This window comes from Sus scrofa, chromosome 1 (assembly GCF_054392235.1).
Source record: "Sus scrofa isolate SSC_HxYL_T2T_F1_AM1 chromosome 1, Sscrofa_HxYL_maternal_Yorkshire_Landrace_v2.0, whole genome shotgun sequence".
In the NCBI taxonomy this organism is placed as follows: Eukaryota; Metazoa; Chordata; class Mammalia; order Artiodactyla; family Suidae; genus Sus; species Sus scrofa.
This window is the reverse complement of record NC_139383.1, coordinates 117,913,374-117,930,685: the sequence shown is the minus strand read 5'-3', so window position 1 is coordinate 117,930,685 and position 17,312 is coordinate 117,913,374. Positions and strand designations below refer to the sequence as shown.

At 46.0% G+C, this 17,312-nt stretch overlaps 1 protein-coding gene across 4 annotated transcripts in view; it reads left to right on the top strand.

Moving 5' to 3' along the window:
- APH1B (aph-1 homolog B, gamma-secretase subunit) overlaps positions 1-17,312 on the top strand; it is a 213,727-nt gene that overhangs the window by 161,148 nt on the left and 35,267 nt on the right. Inside the window, exon 8 of one of the 4 annotated variants that reach the window (XR_014809786.1) lies at positions 6,240-9,424. The exons of 2 other annotated variants lie outside the window; for them this stretch is intronic. Coding sequence is in view for 1 of the 2 variants with exons in the window: in XM_021094188.2 (XP_020949847.1) it covers positions 6,240-6,263 (24 nt within the window). In the remaining variant the exon portion in view is untranslated. Of the gene's footprint in view, positions 1-6,239; positions 9,471-17,312 lie in introns of those variants that run through there. One more of the 4 variants, XM_021094188.2, reaches the window with a different exon arrangement.

The following is a 17,312-nucleotide window of genomic DNA, read 5'->3' as shown; positions in this document are numbered from 1 at the left end:
ATTTACCTTCTCATTCAAGAGCTTAAAACAGAATGGAGGGAATTCCCATTGTGGCTCAGTGGGTTAAGAATCCCACTGGTATCTGTGAGGATGCTTTCGATCCCTGGCCTCACTCAGGGGGTTAAGGATCTGGCGATGCTATGGCTGCAGCGTAGACCAGCTACTGGTAGCTCCGATTCAACCCCTAGCCTGGGAACTTCCATGTGCCATGGGTGCAGCCTTAAAAAACAAAACAAAACAAAAAAAAAAACGACAACCACAAAGGATGGAGACCCCAAATGTAGAAGGACTTCCCTGAGATCAGAGCAGCCAGCCAGGAAGAGAAAGGCAGTCCCCTGAATTCTCCTTGCCTCTCCCTGGATGACAACTGTCCCTGGAATTAGGAGGCATTCACTAGAGGGGCAACAAGTTCAAAGAAAAGGGAAACCTTGGTCTAGAGGCTCGGGATGGCCCCTCCACGCTGTTGAACCTGTTTGGCTAATCGATAAGGAAGCAGGCCCAGTCAGTCACGTTGGTCATGACTGCTCCCTGCTTTCGTGTCTGGAACAAAATTACTAACCACCCTTGAGTGTCTGGTAAACAGTGTTTAAGGTTTAGCATCAATACAAGCGATCGTATATGAGAACATCTCTGGTTGTGCAGTTAAATTGCCACCTTTCTAAAGTCATCTCTGTCTGAAGTACATTGTGGCTAGAGGATTCCATTGCACATGAAATGATCATGGGCTCTACAGGCGTGCAGAGGTCAGAATTAGGGGAAAGATGTGCCACATCTTCAACCTACATCACAGCTCATGGCACTACCACTGGTTCACCACAGCCAACGTGGCCCTATGTGATCCAGGCCCTGGCTTCCGCCACCCTCCGCTCACTCCTTCCCCTCTGGGCTACCTGCAGGGTCTTCCCCCAGTGATGCCTCTCTCCCCAGTACCCACATGGCCCTTCACTTCCTTGGGCCTCTGCTCAAATGTCACCTCCTCTGAGAGGCCTTCTGTGATTCATCCCCACCTGCCCCATCTAAAACAGACCTTCCTCTCCTCACCCTCTAGCTCACACTCTGCTTTACATTCTGTAGAGTCCTCCCTGAAATGTGTTGTATATGTATCTGTTTCTTTTTTTTTTTTTTTTTTTTGCCATTTCTTGGGCCACTCCCGTGGCATATGGAGGGTCCCAGGCTAGAGGTTGAATCTGAGCTGTAACCGCTGGCCTACACCACAGCCACAGCAACGTCAGATCTAAGCCACTGATGGCAATGTTGGGTCCTTAACCCACTGAGTGAAGCCAGGGATCAAACCTGCATCTTCATGAATACTAGTCAGATTCATTTCCACTGAGCCATGATGGGAACTCCTGTTTCTTTCTTTCTTGTCTGTCTTCCTGTCTGATGTGTGAGGCATATTTTACTACGTATTTTATTGGGGAAAAACAATGCCTCCCTGTAGGGGGCAGAAATGTAAGGTCCAGACTTGTCAGCTATGAGCGTTCTGCAGGGGAGGGGGCAGCCAGGGAAGCTTTTGGAGGAACTGGAACTCAGCCCCTGCCAGTTGAAGTTGTCCTGTGCTTCAGAGCCTTACTCCATGTTCTGGGTCCCCATGTCACTTGGGTTGCCAGGGGACTCCCCATCTCAGAACGGAGCCCAGAGAACAGGGCACTAGGCTGAAGGAAGGCCTGCAGGTGCTGGACCTACCTCTGAAGGCCCCCGTGAACTCTGCTGGCACTGCACGCCCCCAGGGACCCCACTCCACCCCAGACCAAGAGCGCCCTCCCACGCCCCACAGTGCTCCCCATGAGAGAGAGGTGTGTTGAGAAACACATTTCCAGAAGGGTTTGAGCTTAGTCCACTTGAACTGCTGTAACAAAATACCACAGCCTGGGTGGCTTCTAAACAACGGCATTTTTTTTTTCTTTTTATAGAATCATCTGCAGCATATGGAAGTTCCCAGGCTAGGGGTCGAATCAGAGCTGCAGCTGCCGGCCCCTACACCACAGCCATAGCAACTCGGGATCCAACCCGCATCTGGAACCTACACCACAGCTCACAGCAATGCCAGATCCTTAATCCACTGAGTGAGGCCAAGGATCTAACCCACATCCTCATGGGTACTACATTGGTTCTTAACCTGCTGAGCCTCAACAGGAGCTCCTAAACAACAGCATGTTATTTTTCTTTGTTCTGAAGGCTGCATGTCCAAGATCAAGGTGCCAGCATGTTCTGGTGAGGGTCCTACTCCTGGTTTATGGCTGGCAACTTCTCAAGGGTCCCTTTCACAGGCCATAATCTCCACCATGAGAGCTTTACTTTTATGACCTAATCACCTCCAAAAGGTGGTGATATTTCCTTAGAAGCAATATGTCATATAGAGTGAGTAAATGCACATAGAATTTCTGAGGGATCAAAAATGTTGTGTAAAAGGTAAGATAGGCTATGTTGTGCTGCTGTAACAATTCCAAATTTCAATGGCTCAACTCAACACAAAATCGACCTACAAATACCATCACCTCGGGGGTTAGGATTTCAGCCAGTGGATTTCAGGGGCTCACAAACATTCAGGCCATAGCAGGTTCTACTGCCCTGTATCCACCAGTGTCCAGCGGATCCTCATGTAACTGACATTGGAAGGAGCTGTGAAGGCCTCGCTTATGGTCTTTCCCTAGATCTGCGCTTTGCTGTCTCCAGGTCCAGCCCACCTGAGCTCTCAACTTGAGGTTTTGACAGAGCCCCAGCCCCCTTCAGCTTCCCCAGTCGTCATGCTGCCTATGCCCCCAACCTCCTCTGGAGCTGCCTGAACAGCCAGCCTGTTGGCCACAGAAGAAACCAAGCCTGTCCTTTAATGGCCTCCCACATCTGGGAATGAACAAAGACAACATTGAGCTCAAGTCCTGGCCTGATGCACCAGGTGTGGTTCCCAGTTGTTGAAATTTCCTTCCCAGGGCTCTCAGGCACAGGGCTGGGGGTGCAGTGGAGCCAGCCCTGGGCCCTGTGGCATGTCCCCAAGGGGAGCCACAAATCAGGATCTGGAGTGAAAGTGGGGGTCTTTCCACAGGGCCAGGCTGAGAGGTGGATACTAGACACGGCCACGGGCCTGCCCCCACGCAGGCCACCTTAATGTAAAAAGATAAAGAGTACAAACAGAGGGCACAGACCATATGCGTCAGTATTTAAAAATGATAACTCAAGCTGACAAAACATAAATATGTTCTGTCCTCCTACCTTGACAGATATATCCTCACAACAAGGTAGACTGCACGCTCAGATTTAGAATGCTCACCTTCCTCCAGGTTCTAATTCCAAATGTGGTAGCCGAGCCCCCAAGCCCTAACCTATAGCAGCCCCATTTTCTTTTCACTCCCAGCTCCATCTCACATCACGAGGGGCCTTAGGTTAATGCCCCCCTCACACCTCAGCCCTGCACACACCCCCGCCCCAAACATAAACAGCTGCTCTCAGCCCCCTCTCAGCCAGAGGTAAGCGTAGCAGCTGTGCTATCCAGGAAAGAGGTCAGGCAGGCCCTGCAGTTGGCCCTGGAGACCCTGGGGGTGGGGGGAATGTGGGGGTTCCTTGTACCCCAAGGATGGTCTAGAAGGGAGGCACAGGCTCCCCGGGGGCACAGCCACTTGGCCGCCCGAGCACCTCACCCCCCAGGGAAGGGCAGGGCTGATGAGAGCAGGTCTAGGGCAGTCCCTCTCCAGAGCCCACACCTGAGCAGGTAGTCCTGGGAGGGGCTTGGAGAGCAGGACCTGGAGAGCTTGGCCCTGGCAGGAAAAGGGAAGTGAATGTCTAAGGACAGAGCTGCTAAAGGCAAATCCAGGTCATTTCTGGCTGTTTCTAAAACCCTGCCCTTACAGGAAGATTTCACTCTCATCAAGAATCTAAGAAGGAATTCTCTGCAAATAGTTTTAAAACATCTGTTGTAAAAATTCTAATGTGTTGGTGACAAATAAGCTTTGTTGCTTGATGGTTTCACCATTTGTAAGATATTCTGTCCATCAATTTCAAAATCTGAGCAGGGTATTTAAAACTCAATAAACGAGTTCCTGTCGTGGCACAGTGGTTAACGAATCCGACTAGGAACCATGAGGTTGCGGGTTCAATCCCTGGCCTTGTTCAGTGGGTTAAGGATCCGGCATTGCCAGGAGCTGTGGTGTAGGTCACAGACGCGGCTCGGATCCCAAGTTGCTGTGGCTCTGGCATAGGCTGGCAGCTACAGCTCCGATTAGACCCCTAGCCTGGGAACCTCCATATGCCGCGGGAGTGGCCCTAGAAAAGGCAAAAAGACAAAATAAATAAATAAATCTCGATAAACACAGGTAAGAACAAAGAACCTTGAATTGTTATTGTTGTTAACCTGTTTTTTTTTTATTAAAACATAGTTGATTTAAAATATTTGAGGTATACGCATATATTTTTTTGGATTCTTTTCCGTTATAGATTATTAGAATATATTGAATATAGTTCCCTGTGGTCTACATAAGTCCTTGTTGTTTATTTATATTATATATAGGAGTGTGTATCTGTTAACCCCAAACTCCTAATTTATCCTTGCTCCCCTTTCCCATTTGCTAGCCATAAGTTTGTTTTCTATGTCTGGGACTCTATTTCTGCCTTGTTGTTAACCTTGTTTTTTAATTATGACCCATTTAAGGGAGAAAATACCAAGGGAAATAAGAATAAAAAGTTAAAGTAATTTTTGAAAAAATGAAGTGTGATAGGTATAGGAAGAACAAGAAGCGTATGCAGAGACCAAAAAAAAAGAAGCACAAAGGATCTGTTCCCAAAAATGAGTATTCTTACACTGGTACCTTTTAAGACACTGTTGCCGAAGACTTTAAAACCATGTTGTGGAGTTCCCTGGTGGCTCAGCAGTTAAGGATTCAACATCGTCACTGATGTGGTGTGGGTTCAGTCTGTGGCCCAGGAACTTCCACATGCCATAGGTGTGGCCAAAAAATATTAATCCTAAAAAGTTAAAGAATAAAACCATGTTGCATTTTTACAGTCAGAGGCACTAATAGCTATGTCATCGCTCATCTCGAAGCACTTACCCTGTGAGTTGTATGAACCTGTTATGTGACAGATTTCTGGTTTCTCAACCCTTTCCAGAGCTGCCTGGGCATGAACCTCTAGCCCCAGATCACGGGGATGATCTTATTTTATAGTCCCATAAAAGAATCAAGCCAGAGGTAGGAGTCAGACATCTGAATCAGCAGGACTCTTTTTTGCCCCTAGAGCAATCTGTCATCTATAGTAACTAATTATGAGACTGGACTGGAACCTTTTAATACAGGACATCCTGTTGTCTCTAGTGGTCCTCCCTACAGCCCTGTAGCCAAGGGCAGGTGCCCATCCTTGAGATACAGATGAAGAAAATCAAGAAGAGAATGGTGAAGCTGCTTTCCTGGGTCTGAGAGCAAGTTAGTTGCTGGTAGAGCCAGGACGGGAACCGGGAAGCTCCAGGGTCTCTGCCTCCTGGTGCCACAGGCTAGCGCCTTGCCTCACGCTCTCCCTCCCCACCCCCCATTCTCCCCCACCTGTTGTCAGTGGAGAAGAGCTCAGGCATCTGTGCTCCTGAGAGCCTGTGACTTGGGCCTGGATGCCTGACAATGACAAGAGGGAGGCTTCATTCTGGGCTCTTCTGATGAGGGGGTGTGGGTGTAGCCAGCCGTATGCGACAGGGCAGGACCCAAGAGGCCGCTCCTCCTGGAGGACCTGTTTCCAAGAAGCAAAGAAAAAACAGGGCAATGGTGCCTTGAAATTAAACACAGGGCATCCAGGTGGGCTGAATATGGAAACAAAATAATAGCCGTGCTTTGGGAAATCACCATCCTCACCATGTCTGAGGACACTGGCCCAGATTAAAAGGGAACGAGGGAGGGAAGGGGAAAAACCTAGGAAGCGAAGCAGCTGCTTTGGGCCAGGATTGCCCCTGAGGAGGGGCGCAAGGCTACTGTTCTTGGCTGCGGCTAACCATGACTGCCAGAAGAGCCACAAGCAACTCAGGAGGTGGCCTTGAGAGTCAGAGCTTAATAAATACGTGTCGGATGGAAGAATGACGCCTGGGTGGCCTGATGGATAGATGGAGGGAGGGACCGGAATGAGGGAACCAGTGCTTTACCATCTGTTTCCACAGGCACAGGACTCTGGCTGTCTCTGCTCCTCTGTATTTCCGAAACTGCTTTTCAGGTGGAAACATTGGATTCTGCCTTTAACCACATCTTTTAATTTTTATTTTTAAATTGAAGTGGGAATTTAACAAGAGCAGCTGAAATCCAGTGAAGATGCTCCCTCAGTGCGGCTGTTTGGAAGAAGCTGTCTGACCTCTCATCTCTCTCTGAACCATCCTTCCCACCAGCAGCCTAGAAAGAGCCCAGACTGTTCCCACGAGTCATCTTTGGGGAAAATGTATCATTCCTCTGAGGTCTTCTTTATGGAATCTTTATCACCCGGGGCAGGTCATACCTGACTTGGCAGCTCTGCAAGGCTACAAATATCAAGGCAGGAAACCCACCACGCAAAAGTCACATCTAAACCTTTGCTTGTTTGTATCTAGTCCTTAACAAGAATTTACAAAAATATTGACCTATGTCATGAGTATCACTGGCTTGTATTGTTTAGTTTTAAGAGTACTTTTGTCCATGTGGCAGAGAAAGGAGCACTGGTCTTAGAGTCAGCAAATGTAGGCTCAGTTCCCAGGTGAGACATTTAATCCGTTTCCTTATTCATAAAATGATATAATTCTCTGTCACGGGATGTTGTAGGAATCAAATGCAAATCAGATGACACATCTGGGCATTCTCTACAAATGGAAACCCCTCGTTATAAGAGTATTTATTGAGTGCCTTCTTGACGCCAGGCACTGTTCCAAGAGCTTTATGTGAGTCAACTCATTTAATCTTGGTAACATCACTGTGAAGGCAGTGGTGGGGGGAGGGGCATTGTCATCACCCTCATTTCTAGATAAGGAATCAGGATACCAGCCCAAGGTCACTTAGCCAGGAAGTGGAAGCTCTCAGATACAAGCCTGGCTGCAAAACTTGCCCTGCACCTGCTACACGCACACTTCTGACGATCGCTGCCGTCACTATCACTTAGTCAGGACTGTCAGCATTGGAGGGGATGGTTGGGTGGTATTAGCATTGACATCACAAGCAAAGGCTGATTCCAGAACTTATACAAGGCCCACAGCTATTGCTTATGTTTGTCTGAAGCCATTGACGGAGATGTTTCTGTAGATGGTGGCTCATGAGGTTGTCACAGGAAAGGAAAGTGAAGCGAAAAACATGAAGAGCCTTAGACCACAGTCACCCGGCCAGGGAATGGCATGAGTGGGGTTCCAACCAAGTCCTCAGAACCCCCACATCTGCCTTCACACCAGACCACCTCTTCTTGTCTATGTATCCCAGTTAGGTCCTGAGCCCAGGCAGCCTGGACACTGAGACAAAGTGAAGGACACATTTTTCTTCTGCCACTGGGGGTTCTACATGAATAAAAAGCAGGAGTTTAATGGGGGTGGCACAGAGATCATTTTGGAGCACACAGTGCTTTCTGAGAAAGGAAGACATGGACAGGACCCAAGAGTGGGACCGTGATAGGCGGCTGTGCAGTGATCGGAGGCAGCACAGGACACCAGAAGCAAACTCACCCTATCCCACAGTCTTCCCTCAGACCAGCCTCGATAATGAGAAGAGGTTTGGAAGGATCACGTTTACCCCAGCATGACCCTGCCATATGGCTCCTTTCCCCAAGCACAGGTGTGGTTCCTCAGGTGGGATCGGGGCTCACCTTGGTAAATCTGCAAGTTCCATACCCTCTGTTCTGGAAACTAGAAACACACTTGTCTTTTAATGGTCAAGACCACCTCCCATGATATTTAAAAATAAGAAAGGGCAAAACAGCAAGCCTGGCTCCCAAACACCAGTGTTTTTCACCTTGGCCCCCAAATCCAGGGGGGTGATTTCCAAAATCTCTTTCGACTGCTGAAATATGGTGTCCACCTCATAGCATCCAAAGATGTTGTTCAGAATAGCCCCAGACAGGAGCCCAGGGCATGCTGAGCAACTAAGGGCACTCAACTGAGTCACAGCTTGGACTTTTTTTTAGGTCAAGATTGTTCATCTAAATAAGGCACAAGAGAAGCTGGTGTTTTAAGCCATTGGAACAAGATGAAAATAGCTCCATAGCCTCCCTCTCTGTCACTTTTCCACCTCCAACACCTAACACAAGCGTCACTGGGCCCGTGGCCAGGGCTCCATAATCCAAACTGTGGTGAAGGACAAACCTTCTGAGGAGGCGCTCCTGTTAGCTTTGGATCCACAAGTGAGGACGGTCCTCGGACCACTGGGCTCCAGACGGCATGTGTGGGGCTTCAATCACCCCACAGGAGGGCATGCTGACCAAACTGAATGACATGCCATCACCGTGGGCTTGAAGGAGAGCCGTGTCTGGCTGGTGAGCAAAAGCAGCTGCCTTTTCTGGAGCGTAGGGGTAGTAGAGATCCACATTAGAGACTCATTGCTAAGGTCAGGTTGAACAGAACAGCCATCTGGAGCAGAGGAAACAGCTGGAGGCGGTGAGAGTGGTTAGACGCATCAAACCCCATTAAGCTGGGGGTTCCATGAGGACAGCACCACGCGTGCCGTGTTCGCTGGCCTTCCTGACACTCAGCGCCCAGCCTGAAGTAGTAAATAGTAAATAGTTAGAAGTTGTGAATAGTTACCGAGGGGCCCCACTCTCTCCTCTTGCTGCTGCTGGCTGGCGTCAGTGTGCTTTCTTGGAAACATCTTTCCAGCCCCAGTTGTATTGAGTTACTTTGGTCCCCAGTTTCTTTATCTGTAAATCATAGAAGGCTCCCCTACCTTTCTCTCAAGGTTACTGCAGTGAATAGGGGAAATGCTTTGAAAACTGAAAAAATCTTATAAATGTGAGGGGTTGTGACTGTTGCTGACAGGGGATCTCTTTCCCTCAGTTCTGCTGTGTCCGACTTGGAAAGCAGTCAGAACCTGAAAGACTGTTGAAACTTTGAGGTGTTTTTTTCCAGCATGAAGTTTTTACACCTTCTGCTTTCCACTCGGGCAGGGGAATGTGGCATCCCTGTGAGCAAAATGTTGGATCAACATCCACTAGAGGAACACGGACTATCGTTATACACGGCTAACTGTGAAAGAGACTCACAGACTTCAGTAACAGACTTGTGGGGGAGGGGCTGAAGGAGGGATGGGCTGGGAGTCGGGGTTAGCAGGTGCAAACTATAACATAGAGGAAGGAGAAACAACAAGGTCCTACTGTATAGTACAGGGGAACTATATTCGATATCCTGTGATAAACCATAGTGGAAAAGAAAAAAGAATGTGTATGTATGTATAACTGAGTCATTTAGCTGTAGAGCAGAAATTACACAACATTGTAAATCAACTATAATTTGTAAAAAGTGAAAGCAGCCAACACTAAAAAAATAAAACTAGATGAAAAACCTAGCAGCTAAGTGTGAGCTAGGTATTCATAACTGAGCAGTTAAAAGTGAAGAAAAGGAAGTGCTTCACCTTTCCCATGCACATTAAAATACACAACACAGAGTTCCCGTCGTGGCGCAGCAGAAACGAATCCGACTAGGAACCACGAGGTTGCAGGTTTGGTCCCTGGCCTTGTTCAGTGGGTCAAGGATCCGTCATTGCCATGAGCTGTGGTGTAGGTCACAGACATGGCTTGGATTTGGCATGGCTGTGGCCAGCAGCTACACCTCCAATTGGACCCCTAGCCTGGGCACCTCCGTATGTCTTGGGTGTGGCCCTAAGAAGACAAAAATAAATAACCATGTGAGTCTCTTGCCTTATAATGAAGGGTCTGGCCAATCAGTGCACACAAACATTAGCTACTGTTTAGTGAGTGCCTTTCCCATGGGCAGGCACTGGGCCAGGAGTTTGACCAACATAATTTCAGGTACTCGTTTCTTCAACACTGTGAGGTCAGTATTATTCCCATTTTACAGACAGGAGTGATATCCCTGTGTCTATTGGTAATCTTGGGAAAGTTATTTATTGTCTCTGGACTTGAAAGTCTCTTTCCCAGGATCACCAGCAGACATCTGAACTTCTCCCGTATCTAAGATAAAGAGGCAAAGAGTATAATGCTTAGGTCCAACCAGTGGAATGACAGCAAGACCCTTCTATGCTGTTACAGGCTGTTTCTTTCCTCCTTTTCTACCCCAAATCTGTGTAACAGCTGGGCCATCTCTAAGCTACCATCCAGGAATGTTCAACCATGGTGTAGGGTCTGGCTGCACCTAAATCAAAGCAGAGCAAGGAAATGAACCCAGGTGTGCCCACCATTGAGCATAAATTGGACCGAAAAGGTGCTAAATTAAGGATACCTAAATTAGGGATAATATAGGGCAATTACTTGGGGACCTATCTCTCCAACTCATTGCTGTCCTTCTCAAAGGATGCCACAGGAGACTTCACTTATTCCACCCAGGGATCACAACAGGGCATGTTGGAGCTACCTGGGGAGATTTAAGTACTGATGCTGGTCCACCTCTCGAGGTTCTGACTGAATTGTGTAGGCGGGACCAGGGCATGGGAAAGTTTTTCAAATCTCATCCAGTGGTTCTAACAAGCAGAGGTTTGAGAACCACAGATCCCAGCCTTTGGGGAGCTCTTCATGTAGAAATGCCTTCAAAGTCTAGCACTTCCCTTGAATGTTGTCAACAGCAACCCATTTTCCTCCTATAAAGACAGACTGTTTTGTTTTTAACAGCTAAAGTTATTCAGAACTGAAACTGTGGAATAAGCGTGAAATACTCTTCTTTGCCTCCAATAGGACAAGAAACCTCAGAAATTCTCCCAGGTTCCTCCTGTGGCTCCCTTGGTGGTTTCAAAGATAATGATTCACTGAGCATACAACGGTGCTGTGCTGGGGCCAAAGCCCTCAAGAAGGTCAGACCTGGTTCTCCAGGTGGCTGGGGGCCAGGACCCAGGCCTTGGATTCCCCTGCCACTGGGGCTTCCTCACAGTAGCACCTATTTGAGGGGCTTTGCTAAGTGCCCTGTCCTCCTCCTGCCACATGGAGTTGTGACCTCAAAATGTTCTTGAGGTCACAAGTGTTCTTTGACCAGGATCTCCCAGGCAGCATCTGATCCCAAACCACGGCCTGGAGTTGATGGTGAAGGACTGTCATCACGCTCACCCATAGGTCCTGCCAAGTTTGAGCTGTTTGTGTATTTCGGAAATTAAGCCCTGTCAGTTGTATTGTTTGCAAATATTTTCTCCCAGTCCATAGGTTGTCATTTTGTTTTGTTTATGCTTTCCTTTGCTGTGCAAAAGCTTGTTAAGTTTGTGTAGGTCCCATTTGTTTAATTTTGCTTTTATTTCCTTGGCCTTGGGAGACTGACCCAAAAAAGAATTGCTGTGATTTATGTCAGAGAATATTTTGCCTATGTTCTCTTCTAGGAGTTTTATAGTGTCAGGTCTTATACTTAAGTCTTTTAAGCCACTTTGAGTGTATTTTTGTGTATGGTGTGAGGGAGTATTCTACATTTATTGATTTACACATGGCTGTCCAGCTTTCCTGATACCACTTGCTGAAGAGATTGTCTTTTCTCCATTGTTTGTTTATGTTTTTGTTTTGCTTTTTAGGGCCACACGTCCGGCATATGAAATTTCCATTCCCAGGCTAGGGGTCAAATTGGAGCTGAAGCTGCCAGCCTACACCACAGCCACAGCATTGCAGGATCTGAGCCACATCTGCAACCTACACCACAGCTCTCGGCAATGCCAGATCCTTAACCCACTGAGCAAGACCAGGGATCAAACCTTCATCCTCATGGATTCTTAACCCGATGAGCCACAATGGGAACTCCTCCATTGTACATTCTTGCCTCCTCTGTTAAAGATTAGTTGACTGTAGGTATGTGGGTTTATTTCTGGGCTCACTATTCTGTTTAAGTGGGTAATCTTTAACATCTTTTCCAGCTTTAAAATTCTGTGTGTGTAAGATTCTATGAGGCTTGATTTTTAAAATCAAGATTGGACTTTTAAGATTACCTCATTACAAGTCTGGCCTCTGCTGACCAGGGGAATCAGAAGTGGAGGGACACAAAAGTAGAGTGGCCACATAGAGTGTGAAAGCTAGAGACAAGCCTTGATGGCCTGTGGTGTGGTCTAGATGTCTCTGCACAGTGAAGACACAGTCCCAGAGAAGGTTGGGAACAGTGCCCTGATGCCAGAGTGAGAGAAATGCTTTCCTTGCTGCCTGTTTTATACCTATTGCCATGTTTACATGGTGGGAGTCACAGAGATAAGAGGAAATTATTCTGGAAGGAGGCAGGACTTCTACAAGTACTACCTCTCAGCTTGATGGTTTTGTGGAGAGGCTAGACTTGCTCACAAAGGCTCACATTTCTGGGAGCCAGAGGAGGTGGTAGAGCTGAAAACTTGGGCCCTATGACCTTGAGGTCCAGTCTTGGTCTTGACACTTACTAGCTGAGCAACTTTGGGCAACTTATTTTACCTCTTGAGACCTTGGTTTTATTATTGGAAAAAAAAATTGGAGTTCCTGTCATGGCTCAGAGGAAATGAATCTGACTAGCAACCATGAGGATGCAGGTTCGATCCCTGGCCTCACTCGGTGGTTAAGGATCAGGCATTGCCATGAGCTGTTGGTAGGTCACAGACTTAGCTCAGATCTGGGGTTGCTGTGGCTGTGGTATAGGCCTGGAGCTACAGCTCCGATTCAACTCCTAGCCTGGAACTTTTATATGCTGCGGGTGCAGCCCTGAAAAAAAAAGTATTATTGGAAAATAACTAGGGATAATATCCACTTTGTAGAGTGCAGGGCCAATGAGATACAACAGTGCACACAACGCACCAGGCACATAGTATGTGATCAATGCACAGCAACTGAAAGAGCACCACAGCCTCTGCAGGGTCTGTCATCCAGACAGTTTGAGAACCACCTGTGCTGTTTTTTGCACAATCTACTTAGCCAGCCTCATTGCAGGTAGAACCAGGCATTTACCTGGGCAAGGGAAAGATCTCCAGAAAGCAAAGACGTGTGCTCAAGGAGGAGAGAGGGACCCTAGTACTCAAGACTCCTGGTTCTTCCTGCCACCCCTTTGACAAAGCCAGGTTACACTGCTCACTCCCCATCTTTAGGGTTAGAGGCACTAAATGATAGCCACTCCAGAAAACATGCTAGCAAGACCATAACACAAACACGAAGCTTCCTTGTCATTCCCAAGCCCAAATTATTCAAATGTGGGCCAGGGACCAGCCAGCATGGATGGGCCTGAGACCAGTGTGGTCTCAACATGGGACCTGACAGCACAACACATGGTCAAGATGACAAGTCCCTGGCTAATCCCAGGTTAAATGCATAATGAGCTTATTATACATTTAAGTATATCGTTGATGTTTTCAACAGGCAGCTTCAACATCATTTTGGTATATCACTGTCATCAAGGAGCATTTTTAAAAATAAGATCCTTTGTACTTGGAGAGGTGGGGGTGGGGAGGAAGGTACCAACATTTTAGCTTTTAAATGATGTCACCTAACAAGTTTGACAGAAACACACTCAAGAAACGGGCAGCCCCAAAGCACAGCTGCTTGTGTCCGAGGGGATCTGAAGGGCTTGCCCGTTCTGAGGGCCTTTGTGCCACCTGCCCCTAGCGTTGCCACCATTAGCTACTTTTTTGGGTCATGGTCCCAAAGGAAGAGAAGCAAAGAGAGACAGCAGGAGTGAGGTTTATTAGCTCACTTAACATTGAAATCACATGAGGAGATACAAAAAACTAGTGATACCTGGTCTCGCCACCTGGAGATTCTGATATAATTGGCCTGAGGTGCAGCCTGGGCATTGGGAATTTAAAAAAAAAAAAAAGCTCTCCACTCTATTCTAATATATACCCACACTTGAGAATCGCTCTCCTGTGCCCTCTCACCCCAACATTGAACCCTCCCTCCCTCCCTCCTCCCATTCCAGCCCTGATCAGCCCAGCAAACCCTGTGGCTCAGCAGACACCCAGCAACAAACCACGAGGTAGGTATTGTGATTCCATTTTACAGATGAAGAAATCGAGACCCAGAGAGGCTAAGTGATTTTGCCCAAGGTCACACAAGTAATTCATGGCAGACTGGATCTCTGGGTTCAAAGTGATTCCCAGTTCTTCAGGCTGCCTTGATAACTTGGGAGTGTTCACCCATGAAGTTGTTCATACATCAGAGGATTTAGTTCGTAGTCATAATAGCCCCTCACATTTTTATGGAAGTGTTCTGGTTCACAAATCTTTCTTTTTTTTTTTTTTTTTTTTTTTTTTTTTTGTCTTTTTGCTATTTCTTCGGGCCGCTCCTGCGGCATATGGAGGTTCCCAGGCTAGGGGGCCAATCGGAGCTGTAGCCACTGGCCTACACCAGAGCCACAGCAACTTGGGATCTGAGCCAGGTCTGCAACCTACACCACAGCTCATGGCAACGCCGGATCCTTAACCCACTGAGCAAGGGCAGGGACCAAACCCGCAACCTCATGGTTCCTAGTCGGATTCGTTAACCACTGCGCCACGATGGGAACTCCTTTTTTGTTTGTTTGTTTGTTTTTTATAAATCACTTTCATTTTAATTTATTTTCTGATATTAAAAATGATTCCTGCATTTTAAGGATGAGGAAGGAAACTGAGGACCAGAAACATGAACTTGCTCATGGTTGTACAGGTAGAGGAACCAGAGTATGAGTCCAAGTCTTCTTTTTCCTCTTTCCGAAGAATGAGCACATTGGAAAATGGTGAGGGTGGGGTGAATTTTTTGGATATAGGGAAGGTCAGAAAGTCTCAAAGTAGGACAAGCTCTCAGGTTCACCAAAGGGCAGAACCCAGGCCTAGGGCAAGGAAATACCAGGTGAGGCTGGAATGTCTTATGGGGCCAGAAAATGACTAAGCTTTAAGTTTTTTAATTCACAGAAAATCCCTCAGTCGATTAAAAAAAAAAAAAAAAAACCAAAAAACACAGGCGCTACTGAGAAAGGACTATTCCTGGAAAAAGTAGGACAAGTTGAGCATCAGCATAATAACTGTAAAAGATTTTAACACATCCTATTCAAAGAATCTGTTAGCCCATACTGAAACTTACAAATACAAACATATATACGAATAGATAAGTAGTTACGAGATAGGAAATAGGACAGGACAGAACAGCTCATCTTCGTATCAGATAACAAATGTAGAAGAAAGGATAAGTGAGAAAATCTCTACTTTGTAGCTATTATACTAATTAATGATTTGGGCAAAACATCCTCCAAGGATGCTAAAATCGTTGGGTGAGAATTTGTTGGGAAGCAGGATATTTACACAGTCTCAAGTCTTTCCCCACCAATTACTTATTACTTACAAAGGGAAGTGGGTCCCTTGACAGCTGAGAGATCTGGAAACAGAAGGTTAACCAAATGATCAAAGTTAACGTCACCAATAATGAGCCAACATCCCAGGCCTCCTGGTGTGCTGCACCGCAGAGGACACACTTTTTCTGTAGTATTTCTGCTCCCAATTGGTAAACTGGGCCCAATAATGAGAGAAGAATCAGACAGATCCAAACTGAGGGACATGCCACAAAACATTTAGCCCCATCCACTGAAAAAATGTCAATACTGGCCAAGATGGCAACCTCCAGGAGCGCTCCCACCAGTGGATATTCCCCAGTGTCCTTGTCCCCAAGGTGAGCCATGCATATGCCCCTGCCTCCCTAGGAGACCCTCCAAGAGCAGCAGAGTAGAACACCTTCAATTTCAGCTTCCACCTTGAAGTTACAGAAAGATGATACATCTTTCAGATGGCCATCGGCCAGGAGCTACCTGGATCCATGCTGCCACCTATACAAGACACCTATCTGCGGTTAATAGTTGCAAACTATTGCCTTTGGAGTGGATAAGCAATGAGATCCTGCTGTATGGTACAGGGAACAATATCTAGTCGCTTGTGATGGAACATGATGGAGGACTATGTGGGAAAAAGAATGCATATATGTCTGTGTGACTGGTCATTTTGCTGTACAGTAGAAAACTGACAGAATGCTGTAAACCAATTATAACGGAAAAAATAAAAATCATTAAAAAAATAAAGAGAATGAAAAGTAAATGAATGTGTGATCTTGAATTGGATACTGTATTGGGAGAAGAGTCTTGCTTTAAAGGATATTATTGGAATAATCGCAGTTTGATTAAAGAAATGCATTATTGTATTAATGTTAAATTTCCTGAATTTAATATTTACCTTGATTATATAAAAGAATATCCTTGTGCTTATAAGCTACATGCTGAAGTATTCAGGGATTAAGAGTTATGATATCTGCAACTTACTTTCAAATGGTTCAGAAGAAAAAAGAGAAATACCAGGTGAGGCTGGATTGTATGTGTGTGTGTGTGTACACATGTGTGTGAGCATGAATATAGAAAAAGGGAGAAATCTTATAAAGAGAGTGTAAAATGTTAACTGCCAGTGAATAACATTGGAGGGTATACAGGCATTTGTTGTACGATCTTTGCAACTTTTCTGTAGATTTGATTTTTTTCTTTTTTTTTTTTAGATTTGGATTTTTGAAATAAAAAGAAAGGGGAGAAGGTATCGGTAGTTTTAGAAATAGCCAAACCTTTGCCTTTCAGAAAGTTCAAGGTGAACTGTGAAAATACTTTTATTCTTAAACTCAGCTGATGTCTCTAAAAGCTTAACAGTTACTGAATTATTTGCCAGGGAGACAAGAGGGGCTGGGAAAGGGCATTTCCTGCAGAGGTAGGAAAATACTGTACACCCAGGAAGTGCAGGTGCATGTCAGTAACTACTGGGTGAAGCTCTTCCCCCTAAAAGTTATTTTTCAATTACAAGTAAAAATTAAAAGGAAGGAAAAGGGGGGAAATGAAAATAAAAATAGTAAGCATTATTCTATAGACCTAAAAGCTTTGCTCAGACCTCACAATTATTTAGCAGGGCTCATAATTCAATAGAAATGAAAATATATACGATGTTACTATATTAAAATAGCTACCCCTAGAATGGATCCACTTTTAATTATTGGTTATATAAATAAAACCCCATGGGAATTTTTGTTCTGGGACATTGATTGCACCCTCTGACTTTAATATGTTAGAAGTGGAGACTTTTTAAATATATGTAATTCATTGCACTAGTCTTTATCATAATGAGACAATATACAATGGAGTTAAACACATCCTATGATGTTACTGTCCTACTTAAAGACTCTTGGAGTGTCCCATTAAGCCAACAGAAGCCCAGGCTCCTTACCTAGGCACTCATGCCTTCACCACTGGCTCCAGCACACTT